This window comes from Chiloscyllium punctatum, chromosome 9 (genome assembly GCF_047496795.1).
Source record: "Chiloscyllium punctatum isolate Juve2018m chromosome 9, sChiPun1.3, whole genome shotgun sequence".
In the NCBI taxonomy this organism is placed as follows: Eukaryota; Metazoa; Chordata; class Chondrichthyes; order Orectolobiformes; family Hemiscylliidae; genus Chiloscyllium; species Chiloscyllium punctatum.
The window spans coordinates 68,513,372-68,537,128 of NC_092747.1; the positions used below are offsets into that span (position 1 = coordinate 68,513,372).

Here is a 23,757-nt window from a genome sequence, read left to right on the forward strand (position 1 = left end):
TTTCAAGTTTTCTATGTAATATAATTTAGTAAGTTGCTTTGGAAGCCTACATATAGAATGGACTGTATATCCATTTTTGTTAAATCCTCAAAATTTGATCAATGGAATAAATCATAATTTGTCCTCAACAAATCCATACTAGGTCTTCTTTCTTTGTCTATGCTTTTCCAAGTGTCCAGTGATTTTCTCCAAGATTACTGTTTTTAAAAGCATCCCCATATTAAATTGCCAGGTTTATCTTCCTCTCAACTTTGAACAAAAAATTAATATTTGCACTTCTCTCACTGTTTGGCACTACCAGCGATTGCACAAAGGGTCTATTCCCATGCTGTATTACTCTATGACTATGACTCGACTGGATATTAGGCAAGCAGTCTGATAACTTTGAGAAGGCTAGGTGGATTAGCCATGGTAAATGTAGGGTTACAGGAATAGAGTGGGGATGAAAGATGCTCTTTGGTGGGATGGTCTTTGGAGGGTCAGTGAACCGGTTGGCCTCCACCTGCACTGTTCTATTAGTTTAAGGGGTTGCGAGAGGTGATGGTGAAGCAGAGCTGGGTATTATCAATTCACTTGTGGAAACTGACTCGGTTGTGGAGTGATGTAATCGAGGGACAGCAGTTAGATGAGATGTCAGGGGAGTTCCAAGGATTGCCCCTTGGGAAACACCAAAGGAAAACAGCAAGGACACATGAAGAGACTTTGGCTACAAGGGGACAAATGAGAATGAAGCTAGACAAGCGTAATCAGCTCAACAGCACTAGAGTGACTTTAGAGGAGGCTGGTGCAGTAAATTGCATCAAAAGCTTCAGGCAGGTCAAAAAATATGAAGAGATGTATTTCCTTCCAGTTCAGCAAAAAGTTTATCAAACATTGCAAATAGTAGCAATTGCAGGGTGATTCAACTGTCCACAGCTCATAGGTTTACAAAAAAGAAAATCAACTAGTTCCTGGTACTGGACACTGGACACCAACCATTACTGAAAGGTCACCCTCATGGGTATCAGGTGAGAAGATTGTTCTCTACAATCACTATTTGAGCCATACTTTCAAAACAAGTTATTTAAAAAGATGATGGAAATGCAATCAGTACATGTAAAATTGCACCCCATTGAAGGAGTCAATGTTCCTGAGAGCAGAGAAAACTGGAACATGATTTGGAGATGCCAGTGTTGGACTGGGGTATACAAAGTTAAAAATCACACAACACCATGTTATAGTCCAACTGGTTTATTTGGAAACACTAGCTTTCACAACCACCTGATGAAGTGCAGTGCTCCGAAAGCTAGTGTTTCCAAATGAATCTGTTGGACTATAACCTGGTGTTGTGTGATTTTTAACTTTGTAAAACTAGAACAAGTTGTTTAAAACTAAAGCTGGTCAGAAGGTGGCACTGAAGGTTCATCCATCCATTTCCCCGCCCATTAATGGCCTGTAAAATTCAGCCCCGAGATTGAGAACGGCCTCAGAAACCTGTATGGAAGATTGATTAAATCAAAAATTAGGGAATGCAGTTTGTGGTAGGGTCCAAGACAATGCTTCAGTCTTCCAGCAGTTAACTGAATGAAAGTTCTAGTACTGAATATTGGGCATTTTATTTCTGGAACATGGATGTCATTCCTTTAGGCAGCATTTACTGTCCATCCATTACTACCCTCAAGAAAGCAATAGTTGCCGTCTTGAACTATTGCAGTCTATGTGCTGGAGATACACCCATAATGCTATTAGTGAATCAGTTCCAGAATTTTGATCATAAGTCAGTGAAGGAAAGGCAATATAGTTCCAGAAATGTTGTTTCTCGGTCCACAGTTTAACTATAATATCCTAAATGCACACCTCATATCCTCCCTCAAAACCTCCTTCCTCCCACCTGTTTGGCATAGGCCTGACTCTTCCCTGAGATCTGCCTGGTATTCAAGCACTTGAAACTGACAGGCTGTCTAAAGCACTCAATTTTTGTTCCATGTCTGTCTACAACATGCTGCCAAAACCTAGCTGTCAAAATGTCAATATCTCACATTGGTATTATTAGCTGCCCAAAACCACCTGGAAACAAAATCCATCTTAGAGGAAATCAAGCAAAACAGGAATCAAAACTCAATAACTCTTTTCTGTTCCACTTTTAGTGTGGACAATATAGGGATAGTTGTCTGATTCAAGTGGATTCTTCATTAATATTGGATAATTCAGGTTCAATCACTAAGAAATGGCATCAAGGTGATTTCAAAGGACTACTGGCCAGAGTAACAATTAGTGTCACTTCAATAAATGAAACCTCCCAGACAACCAATATTTTTGTGGGGCCCTGATGAGCAAGAAAATTCTTCCAAGCTCCTTTCCCATCCTAAAAATCCTCTAAATCTGCTTCTACCATCCTACCAACCTCCACCATTATGATTATGTTTGTGGTTCACTAAGACCATAAATAGAATGTGAGGTAGATGGAGGGTAAACTTGAATAGGGAATATTTTATTGTGCATCCTCTCAGCTCCACAGTTGGTTTTAGACTGCCTCCCCTATCTCCTGCTCCCGTGTCACCTGACTCGCTCTCTTAAAAGGCAACATATATGTTGCTGCTATTGTCTCTTCCCTGGGTATGGCCAACCCTGCCTTGGAGACACATGATTTGTTGACACCACTGGTCCTATCCAGGCCGTCTCAACATTCTGAGGGACTTTCCCCAGTTGGTGACGTGCAGCGAGCAGCTGGTCTCTGTGTTTCTTCTAGACCAGTTCATCTCAGCCTGTACTACATATGATAACCATCCTGTTTGAGTGACCATCACCACTGGGAACCATTTTTCTCAAGACGTATAATTCCGGGCCAACATGCTCTCTCCGTTTTGGAATACCCCTAACCTTGAAGGTTCCCTTCTAACCATCTGTTCTTCTTGATTTTGCTCTACCCTCATTCTGGTCTCTTCCAGCTGCATTAAGTCAAACATGGTTCTCAGCTGGAGATTGAATATTAAGGACATTAAGGTTGTTGTGATGCGGAGGAGCTTGTTGAGTCACCATCGTAGTGAACCCTCCCCTTATGAGGCCTTTAAGATCTGTTTCAAAGTTTCTCCAAATCTCTCCACCTGGCCATTTGCTGCAGGGTGATATGGAATTGATCTCACATGGCTGACTCCATAATTTTCCAGGTGCTCCTCGAACTCTTGCACTATAAACTGTGGACCCTTGTCATTCACAACTTATTTGGGGTTCCAGAACCTAGGAAATATTTCATTGAGTCGATCTATCATTGCTTCCACTGATACCAGCTTCATGACCACCACCTCAAGCCTCTTGGAGTGGGCATCCATGACCACTAGTAACATCCATCTCTCTATTGGTCCAGCAAAATCGACATGATCCACTGCCATGGTGACTGAAACCAGTTCTATGGTGAAGGGGCGACAATGGTAGCACCTTCCTTACTAATGCTCAGGATTCACATGATCCTGCTTCCTCCTTAATGTGAGAGTCCACAATTCATCACCAAACGTCGCTCCTGGCTATCTCCTTCATTCACAACATGCCTGGGTGCCTTTGGTGCACTTGTTTCAGCACATCTCCTCTTAATGAGGAGGGATACAAACTGTCATTATCTACATTAAATACTCCTCTGACACAGACAACTCCCACCTCCTGGATAGGTAATTCTGAGCAGTTCCTATGATATGCCCTACCTTTCAGGAAGAAGTCCACTACTTGGCTCAAGATCAGGTCATTCCAGGTACTGGCTCACTGACACCAATACGTTGTCTTCCTTGGAAAAGTACATGATTTTCAGATTCCAGTTGGAGCATCCTTATTTCCCAGCTGTGGTAACTTTGATACAATGTTTATTACTATGTTTATTCACCTGTCGGTATCTGCTGTCATATGAGTAAGCTAAAAGAGTCAGTGCCTGTCTTTGCAGGTTTGCTGCCACCATTGACAGTATTCCCATATACTGCCCAAAATGGAGGTTAGTGGCTTGTGGTCTGTTGACAACATGAAGTACCTGCCATAAAGGAAATGGATGAACTTTTTAACATTGAACGCTGTGACCAATCCTTCCTTTTCCACTTGGGCATATTTCTCCTCCATCTTCGCTAGTGACCTCGATGCAAATGTGATAGGCCTTTCCTCTCCATTGGGCAAGATGTGTGACAGTACAGCACCATCCCTATAAGGCAAGGCATCACATGCCAGCTGCAGTGCCAACTTCGGGTCAAAATGAGTCAACACCTCTGACTTTTTTATGGTTTGTTTCACCTCCCAATAAACCTCTTCATATTCCTGGGTCCATTTCCGTAGCTGCCCTTCTCCCAGTAATCAATGCAGGGGTTTTAGCAGGTCAGACACAAACTTGCCATAGCAATTTATCAGTCCCAAGAAAACTTTCAGTTGACACACATCTTCTGGTCTAGAAGCCTTCATGATAGCCTCCAGTTTTTTGGGCACTTCGTATCGTCCTTTGTCATTGATTCCATGGCCCAAGTATTCTATGCAGTCTTGAAAAAAAATTAACATTTCTCCCTTTTTACTTGTAGGCCATACTCCTGCAACATATTTAGAGTTTCTTCTAGGTTTTTCAAATGCACCTCTCTGGAAGATCCAGTAATCAAAATATCAGACAGATAATACTGGATACCCGGTAATCAACTCAAAATTTAGCCCATGGCCCTCAGGAACATAGCCAGTGCTGTTGTGATGGCAAAAGGAAGTCGTTTGTAGTTGAACAGTTCCTTGTTTGTCACTATCATCAGTAGTGGCTGGGACACCTTTGCGACCCCAACCTACAAGTAGGCCTGTGACAGATCCATTTTTGAGAATGCCTTTCCCCAGCTAGTCCATCGAATAGATATTCCATAGGTGGAAGTGGATATTGATCTGCACACAGGGCTGGCTTGACTGTGACCTTAAAGTCACCAAAGGGTCTCACCACACCATCTATTTTTTAAGACAGGGATGGTTGGAGTGGTCTATTCACTGATTGTTACTGGTTCAAATGCCCCCAGTTTCACCAGTTTTCCAGTTCTGCCTTCATTTTAGGCCGGGAGAAAGTGAGGACTGCAGATGCTGGAGACCAGAGTTGAAAAGTGTGGTGCTGGAAAAACACAGCGGGTCAGGCAGCATCCGAGGAGCAGGAAAATCAATGTTTCATCCATTCACATCTTTCATGCAAAATGATGTTCAATTTTATTGCATATTTCATTCCTTACTGGATATGGAACTAAACTTCCCAAATTCACTTTAGATGCTCAGGGCAAGAAATTGGATGCATTAGCTCTGGTCTTTAGGGGTGCTACAATTGCCCTCACACCTTTAAAATAACTTTTGTGTTATGCTTGAGGGTTGGCTATATATTTTCATGCAGTGATTATCAATCACAGGTCTACAGAGCAGGCAAATCATAATATCAATTAATATGTAACACTGACTTGACACCAGCAGTACTGTTTTAGAAATCAATGCTTCAGTCAACTTCCTCTCATAACCTCATACAGCTAAACACAGGTTCAGTAGCAGATAGAATCCCTGGGACACAATGAAAAGGGATCCTCGACTAGTTACAGTTTAGTTGTTTAGCAATTTCTTATTTGCAGAATTGCTCCAACTCTGCAAATTTTGATAATTTCTACAATTGTTTGAAGCTGAAAAAGTCAACAGGGAGTGGTGTAATAATGCTGAAGGGCATTTTATTAACTTCATGGTTTTGGCCCTTGATATCTGATGGTGGTGTACCATTGGACGTTCCACTCAAAATATAGTAAGGTTTGTAAATGAGAAAAGCAGGGCAGGCTATTGGAAACAGCAGGAGGAGAAAACGGAGAATGTAAGTCCATATTTGCCTCGGGTGATTAGGGTGCAATTCTCCTACCTGAACCCCAGCAATGAACAAAACCTGAGCTTCAGTAAAGACCTCCTCTCTATAATCTGTTACCTGCTGCAGCCATAACTGCAATGTCAGAGAGAGGCAAGAACTGCACTGCCAGTGGCTGTGCGGGTAATCATAGCACTGAATTTTCTCTATTTGGATCTTTGGCGATTAGAATTCTGAGTATTTGTAACATTGCCGTTTTCTGCCCACTGTAATCTGGGGGCTGTCACTGAAATTCACTACTCTGTTTGCTGAAGTCAGTCAAATGAAATGAACACATAGATCTGTTTTGTTTGCAGGTTTCCCCATGTACAGAATGCCATTGCTTGCATGTAATTCACTGCAAATACTTACATGCAAGCAGTAGCATTCTGTACCATGGGGAAACTTGCAAACAGTCCAGAAACAAGAAAGATTCCACTCCCTCAATGTCAAGTTACTGTGTACTGATAGACAGTTACTGACATGCTAACGCAATGCATCTGCTTCATGGATCGCTTTGGAGAAGCCTTACAGTACATACCAGAATAGGTGTGAAGATTTATAGTTGCCTGCCTCATGCTTACTACTTCATTATGCTGTCCTAGCCAGCAGCTATGTAGTAAACGGGAGTAACAGGAACGTGAGTAGGAGGAGGAGCAGAAGCAGAGGAGGAGGCAAAATATGCAGCCACTTTCTACCCAGCCTGTCTTTGAAGACCTAACCTGGTGCAATACAAATAACCACAGCTCTATTTCCTCTTTGCCAATGGGCCCCACACCTTAATTGCCCGCTGTCACTGAACACTGTCTGCTTTGTCACAATGCAAAAATAAAACGTATGGTAAAGAAAATATTCCAAAATAAGTTTATAAGTGAAGTAATTCCACATTGCATATATCTGACAAGTAATCACCTGTGCACAGTCCCTCAGAAAATATCCTCTCTGCACTGATGACTGTCATGCTCCCACATAGTGCTATCTTGGTGATGGAAGGCTGCTGGGATTCAATGGAGGAAACTGTAGATGGCTTTGGAGGATGTGCTCAAACAGATCTGAGCCTAGAAAACCTTGACTTTGAACTACACCGTCTTGGCATGTGTAGCACAACTGGATGGTTAAAAAATGAAAAAACATGAAGGGCACTGGGAGATGAATAATATCTTCCTGAAAGACAACAATAGGTCTGTACTCCATGAGGCTATTGCTACTCCTACAGGGTGGCACCTCAGTGTCCTAGTATTCTATTGAGGAAAGATTGCTGAAATGCACACTGTTATCCACAGCCAGGATAGCAATCTAATCTTGAATTACAACAGTTGGAGCTTTCACTGCAGCACTCAAACTTTGGATAGCCGCTGCATTTGTTACCTTGGAAAGTGCAGCATTGATACTGTGTCATTGCTGAGTCCACAAATGTGCATGGAGCTGGTCACCATTTCCATTTTGTAAGGGATGGCTTCTAAGCTTTGCACAAAGCCCAGGGGGAAATTTGAACCACCATGCTCCTGGATCTTGACCACAGCTTTCTTACAATAGCCAAGTTTTGATTGGCATATTCATCAACATTCTTCCATGTCCTGCACTTTCAAAATCTTCATGTACATCCTCTGCAGCAAAATCATACCTCTCCTCACTACTCTGGCTGCAGTTCACTCATGTCTAATACCTCACCATGTCAATCAAGCCTCAATAACACCTGCAGAGTCAGTACAGAAGCTGGTTGCTGTGTCAATGAGATCAAGTGGGGAAGTTGTGTCTTCAACATCAATCCCCTGTTTGTGTTCCTCTGCCTAACTAGGTTGCACCACCTGCTCAGCTGAAAGGAAAAGGTACAAAGATAAGTTTGTGGTATAGTAAGGTAGTTTGTGTGGTAGTGGATAGAGAGTAGTGGATGCATACTTCACAATTGAAGTTCTTAATAAGAAAAATATATTTGCAATTTTTAATGTCCAGAGCATTAACTGGGCAGGGAAAGCATCAAGGTAGAGTTACATAATTGTAAAAATAATGAGCTAACAAGTGGGGTGGACATTGAGTAGAGCTCATAATGTCCTCTTCACTTGGTCAATCCTGTTGCCTTTGGCTATGTATTACCTTATCCTGCAAAATTGAAGGACGTGTGTGAGTGTCATACAAATTGCTTGTTCTTGTTGTAATGTTTGAATAGCTAGAATGTGTGAAATGTGATATGTGGTTACCAGGTGTGTAGCAATGATAACTGTAAGGGTGAGGTGAAGCATATGAATGTTGGAAATGAAGCCTGATTGATATAAATTATTGAAAATCATGTGATGACTATATGATGATTTAAGCAGTGGCCCAAGTCAGTGCTATACTTGGTAGGAAATTACATTTGAATATGCATCACTGACATTAACCAATAGTGTAAGGCTATTAAATGTCTTGTGGGACTGCATCTAAAACTTGACTTGACTCTTGGCTAACGGTGCACATTGCGTTTTGGCAATAGCCATATGACATGAAACAGACCCTTCAGTGCAACTCCATACCAACCAAGTTTCCAAAACTAAACCTCTCCCACTTGCTGGCATTTGGCCCAGATCCCTCTAAATCTTTCCTTATTCATGTACCTGTCCAAATGTCTTTTAAGTGTTTAATTGTACCAGCATCTATCACTTCCTCTGGCAGTTTATTCCACATACAAACCACACAGTGTAAAAAAGCTGCCCCTCAGGTCCTGTTTAAATCTTTCTCCTCTCATCTTAAAAATGTGGCAATCTGTGTGGAAGGCCTTTTTCCCTCTGCAGACATCTCTCTACCTTTGCATCTCCTCCACCAAAGACCTTCAGCTCGATGTGAGTAAACTTTGAAGCTTATACTCAATTCTGTTGCGCTTTTCCTCATCCTTTGTCAAGTCATATCTTCTTTAGCCATGATTTCAACATCTGCTTGAGCCACAATATATCTTCCCTGATTGTATGATCTAAGAGATGCAGGCTACTATTATGTATTTCTGGTCAATCATGTTATCGGTCTCCTGCAGAATTGGCAGCCAATGGCAAAATTGGTGTGCACATTGCACTCAACAGGTACGGGTGAACTGCGCATTGTATTCCTTACACTAATTCTCAGGGTCTTTCTACTTTCGCCCCAATATCATTCCCAGAGAGGTATATGAGACATATTTTCATCAGAATCTGTTAACATTTTTATTTTAAAATTCACCACTTGTACAAATAAGGAATAAGAAATTTAATTTTGCTTTCCTCAGGTACAAATGAAATTTAAATAAGACCAGACAAAAACTTAAATTAGAAATTTACATCACTTACATTTACAAGTAATAATAAATGGTTTTTGACATTTCCTTTGAAAACTGTAGCAAATCCTGAATGGCTGTTTATTTATTCAGGTAATGTGAACCCCAAAACAATGTGGGATTCATCTGTACTAAACACAGGATATGCTTGAGGGCATTTGCAAAACAAACATCGAACAGTTATTAATGGAATACAAACTGGCATTGAATAACTGAATACTTTGTATACCTTCACAATGAGTAAGAGAATGATTGTAAAACTACAGACACGCTAATAAGTAACTAACCTTTCGCATTGGTTTTCTCTTCTTACAATGAAGCAGAGTTTCACGTGTATATTTATAACAAGAGTTATTGTCCAAGGACAAAAATAAACAAGTCAAACTTAAAATTAACTGCATAGTCAGCCCACAGAGCTCAATACAACAAATACGAGTTAGTTTGGGTTGTATCCTCTGTGATATTAATCAATAGAGAATAATATCTCTTGATCCCTCAACAGTTTTGAACCTACAGCTATCAACTAAATGTTACCATGGTTAAACTTTTTGAGTACTGAATTTCACTAGTCACTTACAAAACATACCAGCAGTTTCCAACATATCATATTACTTGAAAGGTTGTTGCTCTATGAAATTTGAATGATGAATATTGCAAGTATAACTGTAGGATTGGGAAATATAAAACATATAGATGGTAGAATGTTTACAGGGATATGGCTCTGAGTCTGATCCAAAGTAGCAACATACATTAAAATGATTGAAACTTCTCTATGATACGTATTACTCATCCCCATCTATTTGGAATGGAAAATACTTATTCTTGGATCTTCTGCCTCTTTAGTGAAATGTATACAATTGTATAAAAACAGAAAATGCTAGGAAGTCACAACTGCAAATAGAGACAAATTATGACATTTCAAGTTAAGATTATCCCACTAAAGTATTCCAAGTGTCCTAACTGGGCCTTTTATCCGTACAACACTGACTTACCCACTGTGTATTTCTCAAACTTACTATGTTTAGTTTGATCGTGCACCTTGAGTAAAGTTTTGATTTTTTAAATTATACAATTGCATAAACAACTGGATTCTCTTAATAGATCTTTAATTTTAGAAACTTCAAACCAATAGTGCTCAAAGAATTAGTTATGATGGATCCCTGGGGAGCCTGTCACAGCAAAACATAGAAAATATCCTTCAGTGTTGCCCTGAATGAAGCAGCTTGCAGTCAATTTGCATTTAAGGCTCAGAGAATTTCAAGCACCTGACAAACATTTCTTCACACAGGTCATTCTGTTATGTTTAAAATATTCATGCAGAATAATACATAAAACCAGCAAACCTACTTCTGTGCTTAAACATTTGTAAATAACAGCCTACTTCATTTATCCAAAGATTAGGAGGTATAGCACACCATGTTGTCTAGATTGTGATGTTGGCTATCTTCAACCACACATTCATATTTAGCTCCACATTTCCAGTGTACCAAATTTAATGTCTATATGAGATGGATGAGTTGTTCTTCAACTAAAATGAAACTAATTTTGTCACAGATCTATCTATTTAGACATTGTAATGCTTTTCGAGGATCACGGTTATTTATCCAAAGTTTCATTAAAGAACTACAGTATTACTCTCTTTTCTTTGGTTTACATACACTGCTTTTCCAAAAGTACAGTAAGAACGACTAAAATACAATACACAAAAGATATAAGATTCCACAATCTTGGACCAAATCTTCATATAAAGTCATATTCTATTTTATTGTAGACTTAGGAAACATTTTTGTTCAGTAATGTACATTGGTTTCCAACTGATTTTCTTCAGTACAAAGGCACATTCTCATTTATTTTGAAGTTTCTATAAGAGTTGGGACGCAGCAAATTTCTCTGTGATGCTTTGAAATTAAGCTTTTGTAAACAAACAAAAAACGACACCATTACATGTTTCTTCCCATATATATACACACTTATACAACAGTTTCACTGCCTTTTGCTGGTTTAACCCAGCCATCTCCACGTTTATCTCGTTTCGTTTTTCCAGAACTCACAAGTCTGTTTGAACACTTTTGCCAAGTATGTAATGTCTTTGCAGACCAAATCCACATGCCAGAAGTGATGCCCACCAACAAAGACATAAAGATCTTTAACATTTCAACAGCTGTATTGGAATCATCTGCTGAATACTTGAAAAGGTTCCAGTTTGATATTTCATAAAAGTAGCAGGCAATGACACAGGTGGCAGGTACTGTATACAGAACCGAAAAGACCCCAATTTTTACCATCAGTCTTTCTAGCTTGTCTGTTTTTGTTCCATCTTTCTGAAGATTAGATCTGATTTTGAACAATGCCACCAGGCCAGCTGCAATGAACAAAGTTCCTATGACTAAATATGTGAATAAAGGCGCAACCACAAACCCAGTGACTGCATCAATGTTCTGGTTTCCAACATAACACAAACCCGTGAGTTCATCAGCATCTACTAGTCGCATGATTAGTATAACAATGGTCTTCACCGCTGGGATGGCCCATGCTGCAATGTGGAAGTAGGAACTATGCATCTCTATTGCTTCATGTCCCCATTTCAGACCAGCGGCCAAGAACCAAGTAAGTGTCAAAATTACCCACCAGATGGAGCTCGCCATCCCAAAAAAGTACATCAGCAAGAAAACAATGGCACATCCAGTATTTTTGAGTCCTTCTTGAATTAACACCGGCTCGGCGGCATCGTCGAAGTCACATGATATACGTTCCCTGCCTATTGTAAGCCGCACTATGTAGGCAATGCTATATATATTGTAGCACATGCTCAAGAAAATAATCGGTCGCTCTGGGTACGAAAACCGAGAAGAATCGATGACGAATGTCAGAACTGTGAATGCTGTCGATAGAAAACACAGACTGGCCCAAACTGCCATCCAAATGTCTGTGAACTCTTTGGCAGATCTACTGAACAAACCGACATCGTAACCACATTTCAGGGCACATGTGAGGCTTCTCTTGACCCAGATATAGTTATCCAACTTGCCCCCCATGTTCAGACACTCCTCTTCTGCTGAGATGGATATTTTGTTAGTATGATAGGGGACATCCTCGTCCCCGGGCCCCTCCATACACATATAATTGTGGTCATTTTGCGGTGGGAATTTGCTGCAGTTTAATGTCTCGGGCCAGTAGAAACCTAATTCCTTCAGAACAGGTTCACATCTCCGCTTCACAGATTGGCACATGCTGCCGCACGGGCCGATCGGGATGTCGATTTTTTCCGTGCACATCGGCACATAAACAGAGCATAAAAAAAACTGTGAAGAAAAGCAAAGTGATCAATCAAAAGAGTAAACACCAAACACGACAAAAATTCCACTCCCCCGTGATACATCTCTACAAGCTTTTATTTACTGCCGTTGTGTACCGTGCGGTGCAGTCTCAATCTCGGGAAGATAACCATTTCATTCTCAAACGAATGACCGTTTCGATGAACTGACGAACAGGGAGAGCAGCTTAATCACTTACCTGCGAAATCGCGGCTGACGGGCCTTTCGTCAAAAGCGCGGATCAACATTTACAAGTACCTTTCATCAGAAAAGCACCGAACAAACTAACATGAATTATTAGTAAGGAAAGCAAGAGTCCGTCTTAAGCATAAATCAACTCCTGTGCAGAGACTTGCCCGTCACGCGGGCATATAAATTGCTGAATATCTGAAGGAAAACGACCACATAATTGTCTCTTGTTCCAACGTCTATTTGGCACAAGATTTTAATTGCCATCGAAAGATGGAAAAAGCACTGCACGTATGGTAGAAATATAGGTCACCTCTTTAAACTTTTTTAAAAAAAATTTCGTATATATTCACATTTCCATTGTGTTTTAGCTCTTTATTGAATTGAAATTATATTGCAAAAAAAGATAGTCAACTTTTTGTATCAGGATTGTATATGTTCTAGACTACGTCATTTGAAATCAAGTCATATTCCTCATGTGTCCTACATCAATATATTTTAGTGTTTCAGGAAGTCTTAGCCACGATCCAAAGTTAGCAACCCTCATGTTCTAATTCCGTGGAGCTTTCTGACAATAGCGGCAATTTCCCAACTCTCACAGACTATTTGAAGTCAACTCAATAAACGTGCCCGCACAGTGACAACAACAGAGGATCATTTTATACTCTGAGAAACATTTTATACTCTGTCGTCCAATGTTACAAACCTGTAGTTGACTGGAACAGCCATATTGAATCAAAGGTGTAAAAGTTTGTAACAGTAACTCGGCGTCTGTTTGTAACTCGTGACCCAATGGATTCGGCATTTTGGTCACATTGTAGCCCAAATTCTGGCACATTGCGATTTTGATAGGATCACATCTCCGTTCGTCTTCGTCCCCATATCCTTTAACTGCGCCGAACTTATGTTGGAAGAAAATTAAGCAAAGCGCCAACAAATCCAGTGTCGAAAACCAATTCATCTCCAGTGGTCAAGATTTCCTAGTTCTGCTGCTGAAAAGCTAGAAAAGCAGAACGGTTAACGTTTAAGACGAACAGCGATCGTCCCTGCCACAGTTCGGTCACTTTGAGTTGATTTAATACTTAATCTTGTTTAACGCCATTTCTTGTCGGACAATCGAGACAAATGGAATGAAATCATCTGTTAGCCGCGAACCCCACAATATTAACAGATCAATGTCTAAAGTATTTGTCTCGCAGCCCCAAAAGATTATACATCTTAGTCCCAACTATTCCGCCTTCTCCTGCTCAGTTTAACGTGACCAAGAGCGCTGCTGCTCCTGACATCGCCACACATTGCTGTGTTCCCAAAGCAACCGCCAGTGAAAGTTGAGCAGGGAGGCGGCGCTGCCGAGCTCTCTGGGCTGAGCCCTGAACCTTACCGAAAGCGTCCAGGGCCAATCCAAAGGCTGTGCCCCGCCCCGTTTCACCGAGAGACTGCCTCCCTCCTGGCTTGTCAGTTTATTCCTTGCTCTTTAAGTTCTCCAGATCACCAGTGACAGTCTCGTGTTGCAGTGCAGAAATAACTTACATATTCGATTTGTGTGCCCCTCGAGATATGCATAATCACATTCAAATTGAATGAACATACGTAAGGCAGTCACAAATATTAGCCAGACTGCTTGGAGTTATTTCCGGCAACTTGGGAGCTCTTGGCTGTTTCTCTGCTGTGGTCAGTGCGGTTGTTCATAATCATGGTCTCAACTTTATATGTGAAACTGACGAAATAAAACTGTGATTACTATTATATTCTGTTATAGATATTGAAGAACTTTTGTTTAAAAAAATCCAGGCTTGCATTTGTCCATTGGATAAAGATGCATATTAGTATTGTGTTTTAATGTACCAAAAGTGTATTGCGCCCAGGGACGTTGCCCTTTGGTAAGGAAAATCTCTGAGTTCGCAACACATTCATAAGTGCTTTCCACAATAATACCATGTTGAACAATTTTCATATAGGGGTCGGATCGTCGCTGAATAATAAAGCTGGATATCGTCACAGGGAAAATCATGACAATATAATGCAGAAAGTTGCCGACATGAGACAATTGAAGAAATTTGGACTTATTCACTGGCGTTCTGTTTTAACTTTATTTTAATCTTAGGTTGTAATTATGGGGACAGAAAATATGAGAGCACCGAAGTTATTTTGAACATGTATGGAATGCTGAAACAAAAACAGATTACTGGAGAAACTAATGAAATCTGGCAGCATCGTTAACACTTCCAACGGTCACTGGACTCGGAACTCTGCCAGATTTACTGAGTTTCTCTAACAATTTCTATTTTTGTTTCAGATCTCCAGCATCTGCAGTTCTTTGTTTTAATATGTTATGCAGAATACCAGTTCAATCTCAATTGAAGTATTGACTATAGTTTTGATTGCAACATAGAGTCAGAAAGTCATAGAGATGTACAGCACGGAAACAGACCCTTCGGTCCAACTCGTCCATACCGACCAGATATCCCAACCCAATCTAGTCCCACCTGTCAGCACCCAGCCCATATCCCTCCAAACCCTTCCTATTCATATACCCATCCAAATGCCTCTTAGATGTTGCAATTGTACCAGCCCCCACACCTTCCTCTGGCAGTTCATTCCATATACGTACCACCCTCTGCATGAAAAAGTTGTCCCTTAGGTCTCTTTTATACCTTTCCCCTCTCACCCTAAACCTATGCTGTCTAGTTCTGGACTCCCCGACACCAGGGAAAAGACATTGTCTATTTATCCTATCCATACCCCTCATAATTTTGTAAACCTCTATAAGGTCTCCCCTCAGCCTCTGACGCTCCAGGGAAAACAGCCCCAGCCTGTTCAGCCTCTCCCTGTAGCTCAGATACTCCAACCCTGGCAACATCCTTGTAAATCTTTTCTGAACCCTTTCAGGTTTCACAACATCTTTCCAACAGGAAGAGACCAGAATTGCACGCAATATTCCAACAGTGGCCGAACCAATGTCCTGTACAGCTGCAACATGACCTCCCAACTCCTGTACTCAATATTCCGACCAAAAAAGGAAAGAATACCAAACGCCTTCTTCACTATCCTATCTACCTGCGACTCCACTTTCAAGGAGCTATGAACCTGGACTCCAAGGTCTCTTTGTTCAACAACACTCCCTAGGACCTTACCATTAAGTTTATAAGTCCTGCTAAGATTTGCTTTCCCAAAATGCAGCACCTTGCATTTATCTGAATTAAACTCGATCTGCCACTTCTCAGCCCATTGGCCCATCTGGCTCAGATCCTGTTATAATCTGAGGTTATCCTTTTCACTGTCAATTAACCTCCAATTTTGGTGTCATCTGCAAACTTACTAACCATACCTCTTATGCTCGCATCCAAATAATTTATGTAAATAACAAAAAGTAGAGAGCCCAGCACCGATCCTTGTGGCACTCCACTGGTCACAGGCCTTCACTCTGAAAAACAACCCTCCACCACCACCCTCTGTCTTCTACCTTTGAGCCAGTTCTGTATCCAAATAGCGAGTTCTCCCTGTATTCCATGAGATCTAACCTTGCTAATGTCTCCCACGGGGAACCTTGTCGAATGCCTTACTGAAGTCCATGCAGCTCACATCTACTGCTCTGCCCTCATCAATCCTCTTTGTTACTTCTTCAAAAAACTCAATCAAATTTGTGAGACATGATTTCCCATGCATCAGTCCTTGCCTTTCCAAATACATGTACATCCTGTACCTCAGGATTCCCTCCAACAACTTGCCCAGCACTGAGGTCAGGCTCATTGGTCTATAGTTCCCTGGCTTGTCTTTACCACCCTCTTTAAACAGTGGCACCACGTTTGCCAGCCTCCAGTCTTCCGGCACCCCACCTGTGACTTTCGATGATACAAATATCTCAGCAAAAGGGCCAGCAATCACTTCTCTAGCTTCCCACAGAGTTCTCGGTACACCTGATCAGGTCCTGTGGATTTATCCACCTTTAACCGTTTCGAGACATCCAGCACTTCCTCCTTTGTAAACTGGACATTTTGCAAGATGTCACCATCTATTTCCCTACAGTCTATATCTTCCATATCCTTTTCCACAGTAAATACTGATGCAAAATATTCATTTAGTATCTCCCCTATTTTCTGTGGCTCCACACAAAGGCTGCCTTGCTGATCTTTGAGGGGCCTTATTCTCTCCCTGGTTACTCTTTTGTCCTTAATATATTTGTAAAAACCCTTTGGATTCTCCTTAATTCTATTTGCGAAAGCTATCTCATGTCTCCGTTTTGCCTTCCTGATTTCCCTCTCAAGTATACTCCTACTGCCTTTATACTCTTCTAAGGATTCACTCGATCTATCCTATCTATACCTGACATATTTCCTTCTTTTTCTTAACCAAACCCTCAATTTCTTTCGTCATCCAGCATTCTCTATACCTACCAGCCTTCCCTTTCACCCTGACAGGAATATACTTTCGCTGGATTCTTGTTATTTCATTTCTGAAGGCTTCCCATTTTCCAGCCGTCCCTTTACCTGTGAACATCTGCCTCCAATCAGCCTTCGAAAGGTCTTGCCTAATACCGTCAAAATTGGCCTTTCTCCAATTTAGAACTTCAACTTTGAGATCTGGTCTATCCTTTTCCATCACTATTTTAAAACGAATAGAATTATGGTCGCTGGCCCCAAAGTGCTTCCCCACTGAGACCTAGTCACTTGCCCTGCCTTATTTCCCAAGAGTAGGTCAAGATTTGCACCTTCTCTAGTGGGTACATCCACATATGAATCAGAAAATTGTCTTGTACACAATTAAGAAATTCCTCTCCATCTAAACCTTTAACACTATGGCAGTCCCAGTCGATGTTTGGAAAGTTAAGATCCCTTACCATAACCACCCTATTATTCTTACAGATAGCTGAGATCACCTTACAAGTTTGTTTCTCAATTTCCCTCTGACTATTGAGGGGTCTATAATACAATCCCAATAAGGTGATCATCCCTTTCTTATTTCTCAGTTCCACCCTAATAACTTCCCTGGATGTATTTCCGGGAATATCCTCCCTTAGCACAGCTGTAATGCTATCCCTTATCAAAAATGCCACTCCCCCTCCTCTCTTGCCTCCCTTTCTATCCTTCCTGTAGCATTTGTATCCTGGAACATTAAGCTGCCAGTCCTGCCCATCTCTGAGCTATGTTTCCATAATTGCTATGATATCCCTGTCCCATGTTCTTAACCATGCCCTGAGTTCATCTGCCTTCCCTGTTAGGCCCTTTGCATTGAAATAAATGCAGTTTAATTTATTAGTCCTATCTTGTCCCTGCCTGCCCTGACTGTTTGACTCACTTCTATTCTCAGCTGTACCAGTCTCAGATCGATCTCTTTCCTCACTATCTCCCTGGGTCCCACACTCACACCTTATTAGTTTAAATCCTCCCAAGCAGTTCTAGCAAATTTCCCTGCCAGTATATTAGTCCCCTTCCAACACTTGAGGAAGGATGTGAAGGCATCAGAAAGAGTGTAGAAAAGATTCACAAGAATGGGCCCAGGGATGAGAAACTTCAGTTACAGAGTCAGATCGGAAAATTTGGGACTGCTTTTGTTGAGGTATTCAAAATCTTGAAAAGTGCAGACAAAGCAGATAAAAACTGCTGCCACTCATTAAAGGATCAAGACTGAGAGGCACAGAGTTAAGATCAATGGGAAAGGAGCAAAGGAGACACAAGAAGCTTTTCACACAGTGAGTGGTTATGATCAGGAATGCACTGTCTGAGAGTATGGTGGAGGTAAATTCAGTTGAGGCATTCAAGAGGGAATTGTATTATTATACAAAAAGAGTGAATGTGCAGGGATATAGGGAGGTGGGTGTCATGTCAGAAGGTGAATTATTCGTTTTGGGGGAATGATAGCAGCACAGGTATTGATGAATTGTAAAAACATTAAATTGTTTAGATATATTGGTCACACCTCTGGATAGGTGGGACCTGAAATCAGACCTCCTGATCCAGAGGTAGGGATACTGTCCCATAGGATCCTCCACAGCAGACCATAGTTTGTCCATCAGTGCTGCAACAATCTGGTGATTCTGTAATATCGTGTTTATTTGTGCCACAGCATGGGGTGGGGCGCGAGGGGGGGGGGGGGGGGGGCGGTGGGTAGCACTTCTTGCACATACACAGATGCTTTATAGTGGCAGGTGTCACAGGTTTGCATCTATTATCCAATCCACCCCTAAATGTGTGCCTGAAACCAGATGCAACAAAACCGTGACAGGGTAACAATATAAAATGCCAATGAAAATGTTGTAGCAGTGCCAGCAATAATAATCAGTTCAGTTTGGTAAATTCAGATACCTTCCAATTAATGTGTCAACCATAACAACTCATTATGGAAACAGTTATATCTGCCAAAGAACCATGCTCAAACTATATTGTTCAAAGGTTTATTGCTCAGTTAATTGAGTACAGTTTATTACCTTACTGATTAAAAAAAAATCACCAACGTGGCGCTCAAGACCTTGACACAGGTTTAAGGATCCCAATACAGTAAATATCATCTGAGCTCGTTGCGCTGTGAAAGAACCTGGTCCACAAAGCCTTGAAAGCTCTATAAACTATTGCCCAAAACTTTTCAAAATTTGTGTTCTGCCAATATGAGCAAGAAACCTTTATCTGGTGGAATTCCACGTTTCTGCTTTCCTTATCCTTTGAGGAAGTAGAGGTCATTGGTTTGCAAGGTGCTGTCAAAAGAGCCTTGGTGTGTTGCAATACATCTTATAAATTATACTCAGTATTGCCACTATGTATTGGTGGTGGAGTATATGTTTGAGATAGTGGATGGAATACCATTGGATTGCAGACTGCTTTGTCTTGGATGGCATCAAATTTCTTGAGTATTTTCAGAACTGCACTGATCTAGGCAAGTGGAGAATAGTCTATCTCAATGCTGACTTTGTCTAGTAGATAGTGGAAAGACATTGTAGAGTTAGGAGGAAAGTCACACACTGAAGAGCACTCAGCCTCCGATTTACTTTTGTAGACAGATCGATCATTTAGCTGATCTTTTTGTTACCAGTGTAGTCAATGGAAACAACCAGGATTTTAAGGGTGGAGATTTAGTCATGGCTTTGCCGTTGAAGCTTAAGCAGAAGTGATTAAATATAGCAAAAGATCTTGACATGAATATTGTTTGCCACTTATCAGCCAAAATTGGAGTTATGATTGATATTAAACGCTGCTGAGTCATCAAGAAACATATCCACTCTTAACTTTTGGATGTAGGAAAGTTCATTAATGAAGCAGGTAGAGATGGTTAGGTCAAGAACGCAACCCTGAGGATCTATTGTAGAACTATCCTTGTATTGAAATGTTTGTCCTCTGCAACCACCATCATATGCCTATATGTTAGATATGGCTCCATCCTTGATTACCTTCTGCAGTCATACAACAGTGCTTCTTCCAAGTCGAATGCAAATTTGAGAAGTATTATGTGGTATGAGAAGTACAGCTCAGTGACTGAAGCAGAAGACTAATCTGCATTTGACAGAAGATTTTTTTTTTGTCCAGATATGATTTTATGGCATGTAGGTTCAAGAGATCCAAGAGTTAACATTGAAGATTTCCTGTGCCACCTCTGTATGACACCATTCTACCACCTCCAGTGGCATTGTCCTGCCACAAGACATACCTGGGGTGGTGATGGAGGATTCTGGAACATTAGCTGAAAGAACATTAGCTGACTGTACCTAGAAGTGTGGAAGGAAGAGTTTGCAGTGTCTCCATGTCTCAGGCCTAGACCAATGTTAGTTAATTCATTGAGGTTTTACTTAACTTTTTTGTTGTAAATTGATAAACTGACTTACATAAATGATCTTACATAAATGAATATAAGAGGTATGGTTAGGAAGTTTGCAGATGACAACAAAATAGATGGTGTAATGGACAGTGAAGAAGATTATCTCAGAGAAAACAGGATCTTGATCAGTTGGGCAATGGACCCAGGAATGGCAGATGGAGTTTAATATGGATATCCCTTACACACAAACACACAGACACGCACCAGATAAGCTGGTTTTGAGTGATTCGTGTCTTGCTTCTCCGAAGATTGATTTAGCATTTTGGTAAGGCAAACCAGGATAGTGCTTAAACAGATAATAGTGGAAATCTGCTAAACAATGAGACCTAATGGTGCATGTGCATAATTCCTTAGAAGTGGAGTCTTTGAAAGTTGTCAGGGTGGTGAAGAGGTGTTTGGCATGCTTGCTTTCATTAGTCAGAATATTGAGTATAGGAGTTGAGATGTCATGTTGTGGTTGTGTAGGACATTGGTGAGGTCACTTTTAGAATACTGCATACAATTCTGATTTCCTTTCTACTCAGAAGGATGCTGTTAAACTTGGGGTGGTGCAGAAAGGGTTTACAAGAATGGTACTGGTTTGAGTTTTAGGGAAAGATAGGGAGAGGCTGACTAGACTGGGGCTTTCTTCCCTGCAGCATCAGAGGCTGAGGAGTGACCTCATAAAGGCTTGTAAAATCACGAGGAGCAATTGTTGAGAAATCCACCAGCAGGCTGAGGGAGTCCCAAACTAGAGGGCATAGGTTTAAGGTGAGAGGAGAAATATTTAAAAAGAACCTGAGGGGTAACATTTTCATGCTGAGGTTGGTTTATGTATGCAATGAGATGCTATAGTAAGTGGTAGAGGCGGGTACAATTACAACATTTGAAAAGCGTCTGCATAGGTATATAAATAGGAAGGATTTAGTGGGACAATGACCACATACTAGCAAATGAGATTGGGATGTCTGGTTGGTGCGGACGAGTGGGGCCAAAGGGCCTGTTTCCGTGCTGTATGATTTTATGACTGGTTTGTTGGGCTATTTCTGAAGGTACTTGACGCAACTACTTTGCTGTTGGTCTGAATTCATATACAGAGTCAAAGAGTGTGGTGCTAGAAAAGCACAGCCAGTCAGGCAGCGTCCAAGAGCAGGAGAATCGACTTTTTGAGCATAAGCACATCATCAGGAATTCATTAACAGTATAGGCCAGACCAGGTAAGATAAACTTTTGGAACAATCAAGACTCTGGAACATTTCTATAAGCATTTGAATAACTATCCCTGTAACATAAACTGCATCCTGGAAAGTTCCTTGGGATTTAACCTGGGATTCTCTGAGGACAGCCCTAAAGATTTTCCATTGTGCTCCTGAGCGTCTCCTGCCTCGAATGAGTTTAAGTTGAGCAGTTGCCTGAGAAGTCTGGTGAGAGGCATGCAAATAACTTCCTCTACCCCTGACACACATGCAGACACACATCAGCACAGTTGGTTTTGAGTGATTATCACCTTGGTGTTTGGCTAGTGAATTTAGGAGAGAATGCTGCTGCTCGACTACATGTCTTACCAATAGATTTGAAGGATCTTCTGAAGGCATTGTTACAGGTAGTTCTCTAGTGACTGCTTCAGGGTGTTAAAATCTCCACAGCAAATAGGATTCAGCAATCATTGTTGGCTGGTGAACCCTTACCCTTGTTCTCAAATCCTCAATTAGCTGGCCAAAGGTCAAACTGGCACATTGGAGACAATGTTTCATCATAAATGTTTTCCTAATATGTAGGAGAAATGATATGAAAAATGACAAATATTTTCCAAGAGATCGGGAAGTGTTTTGCTGTTGGAGCTGGATGGTAGGGGACTTTAATATTCCATGTGTCTAATGATATATCTGCTATGCCACAGTGGTCACTGTGGACGATCCAGCTGGTCGATGGTTATTATTTTGCAGAAGTTGTAAAAGAAAACTTAAAAAGGAAAATAAACTGATGATAAGTCAACTCTATCAAAATAAGGTACCCCTCAGGTAAAATAGTAAAAACTGATAGATTTAACCGTCGTTTTATTGTGCAAATTTGGCGTGCATGTAACTTTTGTGGTCATCTCTAATCAGTCTTGGGAGGTTTAGTTTCAAAGTTGGAGAAAGTAAGGACTGCAGATGCTGTAGATCAGAGTGTGGTGCTGGAAAAGCACCGAGGAGCAGGAGAATCGACGTTTCGGCCTTCATGAGGAATGAGGCTTGTGGGCGAAGGGGACTGAGAGATAAATGGGAAGGGGTTTTCAAAGTTATTTCCATACACTGCGGCAGAGACTAACTCTCAGTTCGAATTCTACACACAAAAAAAACGCGCCATAATGGAAATCAAACTGGGAACGGGCTGGAAAAATAATTGGGAATACAAATTTGAAACACAATTGAAAAACGGGGTTATGTTTCACGATTTCTTTAAAGGTTTTCCGATATTATTTTGAACACCACACTCCCCACCCCCCACCATTTTTTAGTGGGTAGACACATAGATTAGAAAGACAAAGGAATGTGTCATGTACTAAATAATGTAGTTATATCGCGGAGAGTTAAATTAGCTGACCTTTGGCAACTTTTTGTGTGTATGGAAAGTTCTTTTAGAGCTCAAATATTTCTAAGGCATTTGTTATCAAAACACAAACATTGCAAGGCAGAGCCCGTTGCATTCCAGTCTGGTGAATGTCTGCCCTCTGCGAATGTAATTTCAGGCTTCGGTCTATCCTTCACAATTACTGACACTAATTGCACACAAACACAGGAGTAGTCTGCACATTAACTAGTCGTTTGTTCGTCTGCACTTATCGGGGGTCAGATTCCGAAAATCTTTTACGCATTTTTAAATAGATGCTAAATTAAATTGTTCTGTTATACAATCCGATCTCCAACATTTAGGATATTACGATAAACTACCAATTTAATAAAAACAGGACGTGTACATTTGAAAAGTAACAGTGAACTTTTGGGTGTACTTGCCAGAAGACGGAAGCTTTGCCAGACATGGTTCCTGTCAGGTTTTAGTTCGCATCGGATTCTGCCTGAATGAGATTACCTTTAAACAAAAAAAAACTTTATTAGGAAAGTAAGACTGAATGAAATTTCTAAATCGTTATGGTGATATTTGTATAATGTGTTGAATAAAATAATAGAAACAGCTAATCCTTTGGAATAGAAACAGAGCTAATCCTTTTCGGTGAATATTGTTGAAGCAGTGTAAAGTCCTGAGTAGATTTTCTCAGACGTAATCTTGGATTTTCTATAGTTCCTAATCTTCATTTTCAACACACACCGAGAACTATACCAAAAATTGGCCGTATGAGCACATGTTCCTATCTG

At 40.9% G+C, this 23,757-nt stretch overlaps 1 protein-coding gene across 1 annotated transcript; it reads right to left on the minus strand.

Moving 5' to 3' along the window:
* Positions 1-8,981: 8,981 nt before the first annotated feature.
* fzd4 (frizzled class receptor 4) lies at positions 8,982-14,005 on the minus strand. Its single transcript, XM_072577751.1, has 2 exons — positions 13,326-14,005; positions 8,982-12,418 (listed from the first exon to the last, which is right to left on the minus strand). The coding sequence occupies exons 1-2, from the start codon at positions 13,578-13,580 to the stop codon at positions 11,087-11,089; spliced, it is 1,587 nt and encodes a 528-aa protein (XP_072433852.1). The 5' UTR covers positions 13,581-14,005; the 3' UTR covers positions 8,982-11,086.
* Between the last annotated feature and the right edge of the window lie 9,752 nt (positions 14,006-23,757).

Bases quoted from the DNA above. Each gene is read 5' to 3' on its own strand.
- fzd4 (XM_072577751.1), bottom strand. From the start codon at position 13,580: ATGAATTGGTTTTCGACACTGGATTTGTTGGCGCTTTGCTTAATTTTC. The intron at 12,419-13,325 runs GTTTGTAACATT...TTTTCTTCACAG, and splicing joins GCTGTTCCAGTCAACTACAG to TTTTTTTTATGCTCTGTTTA.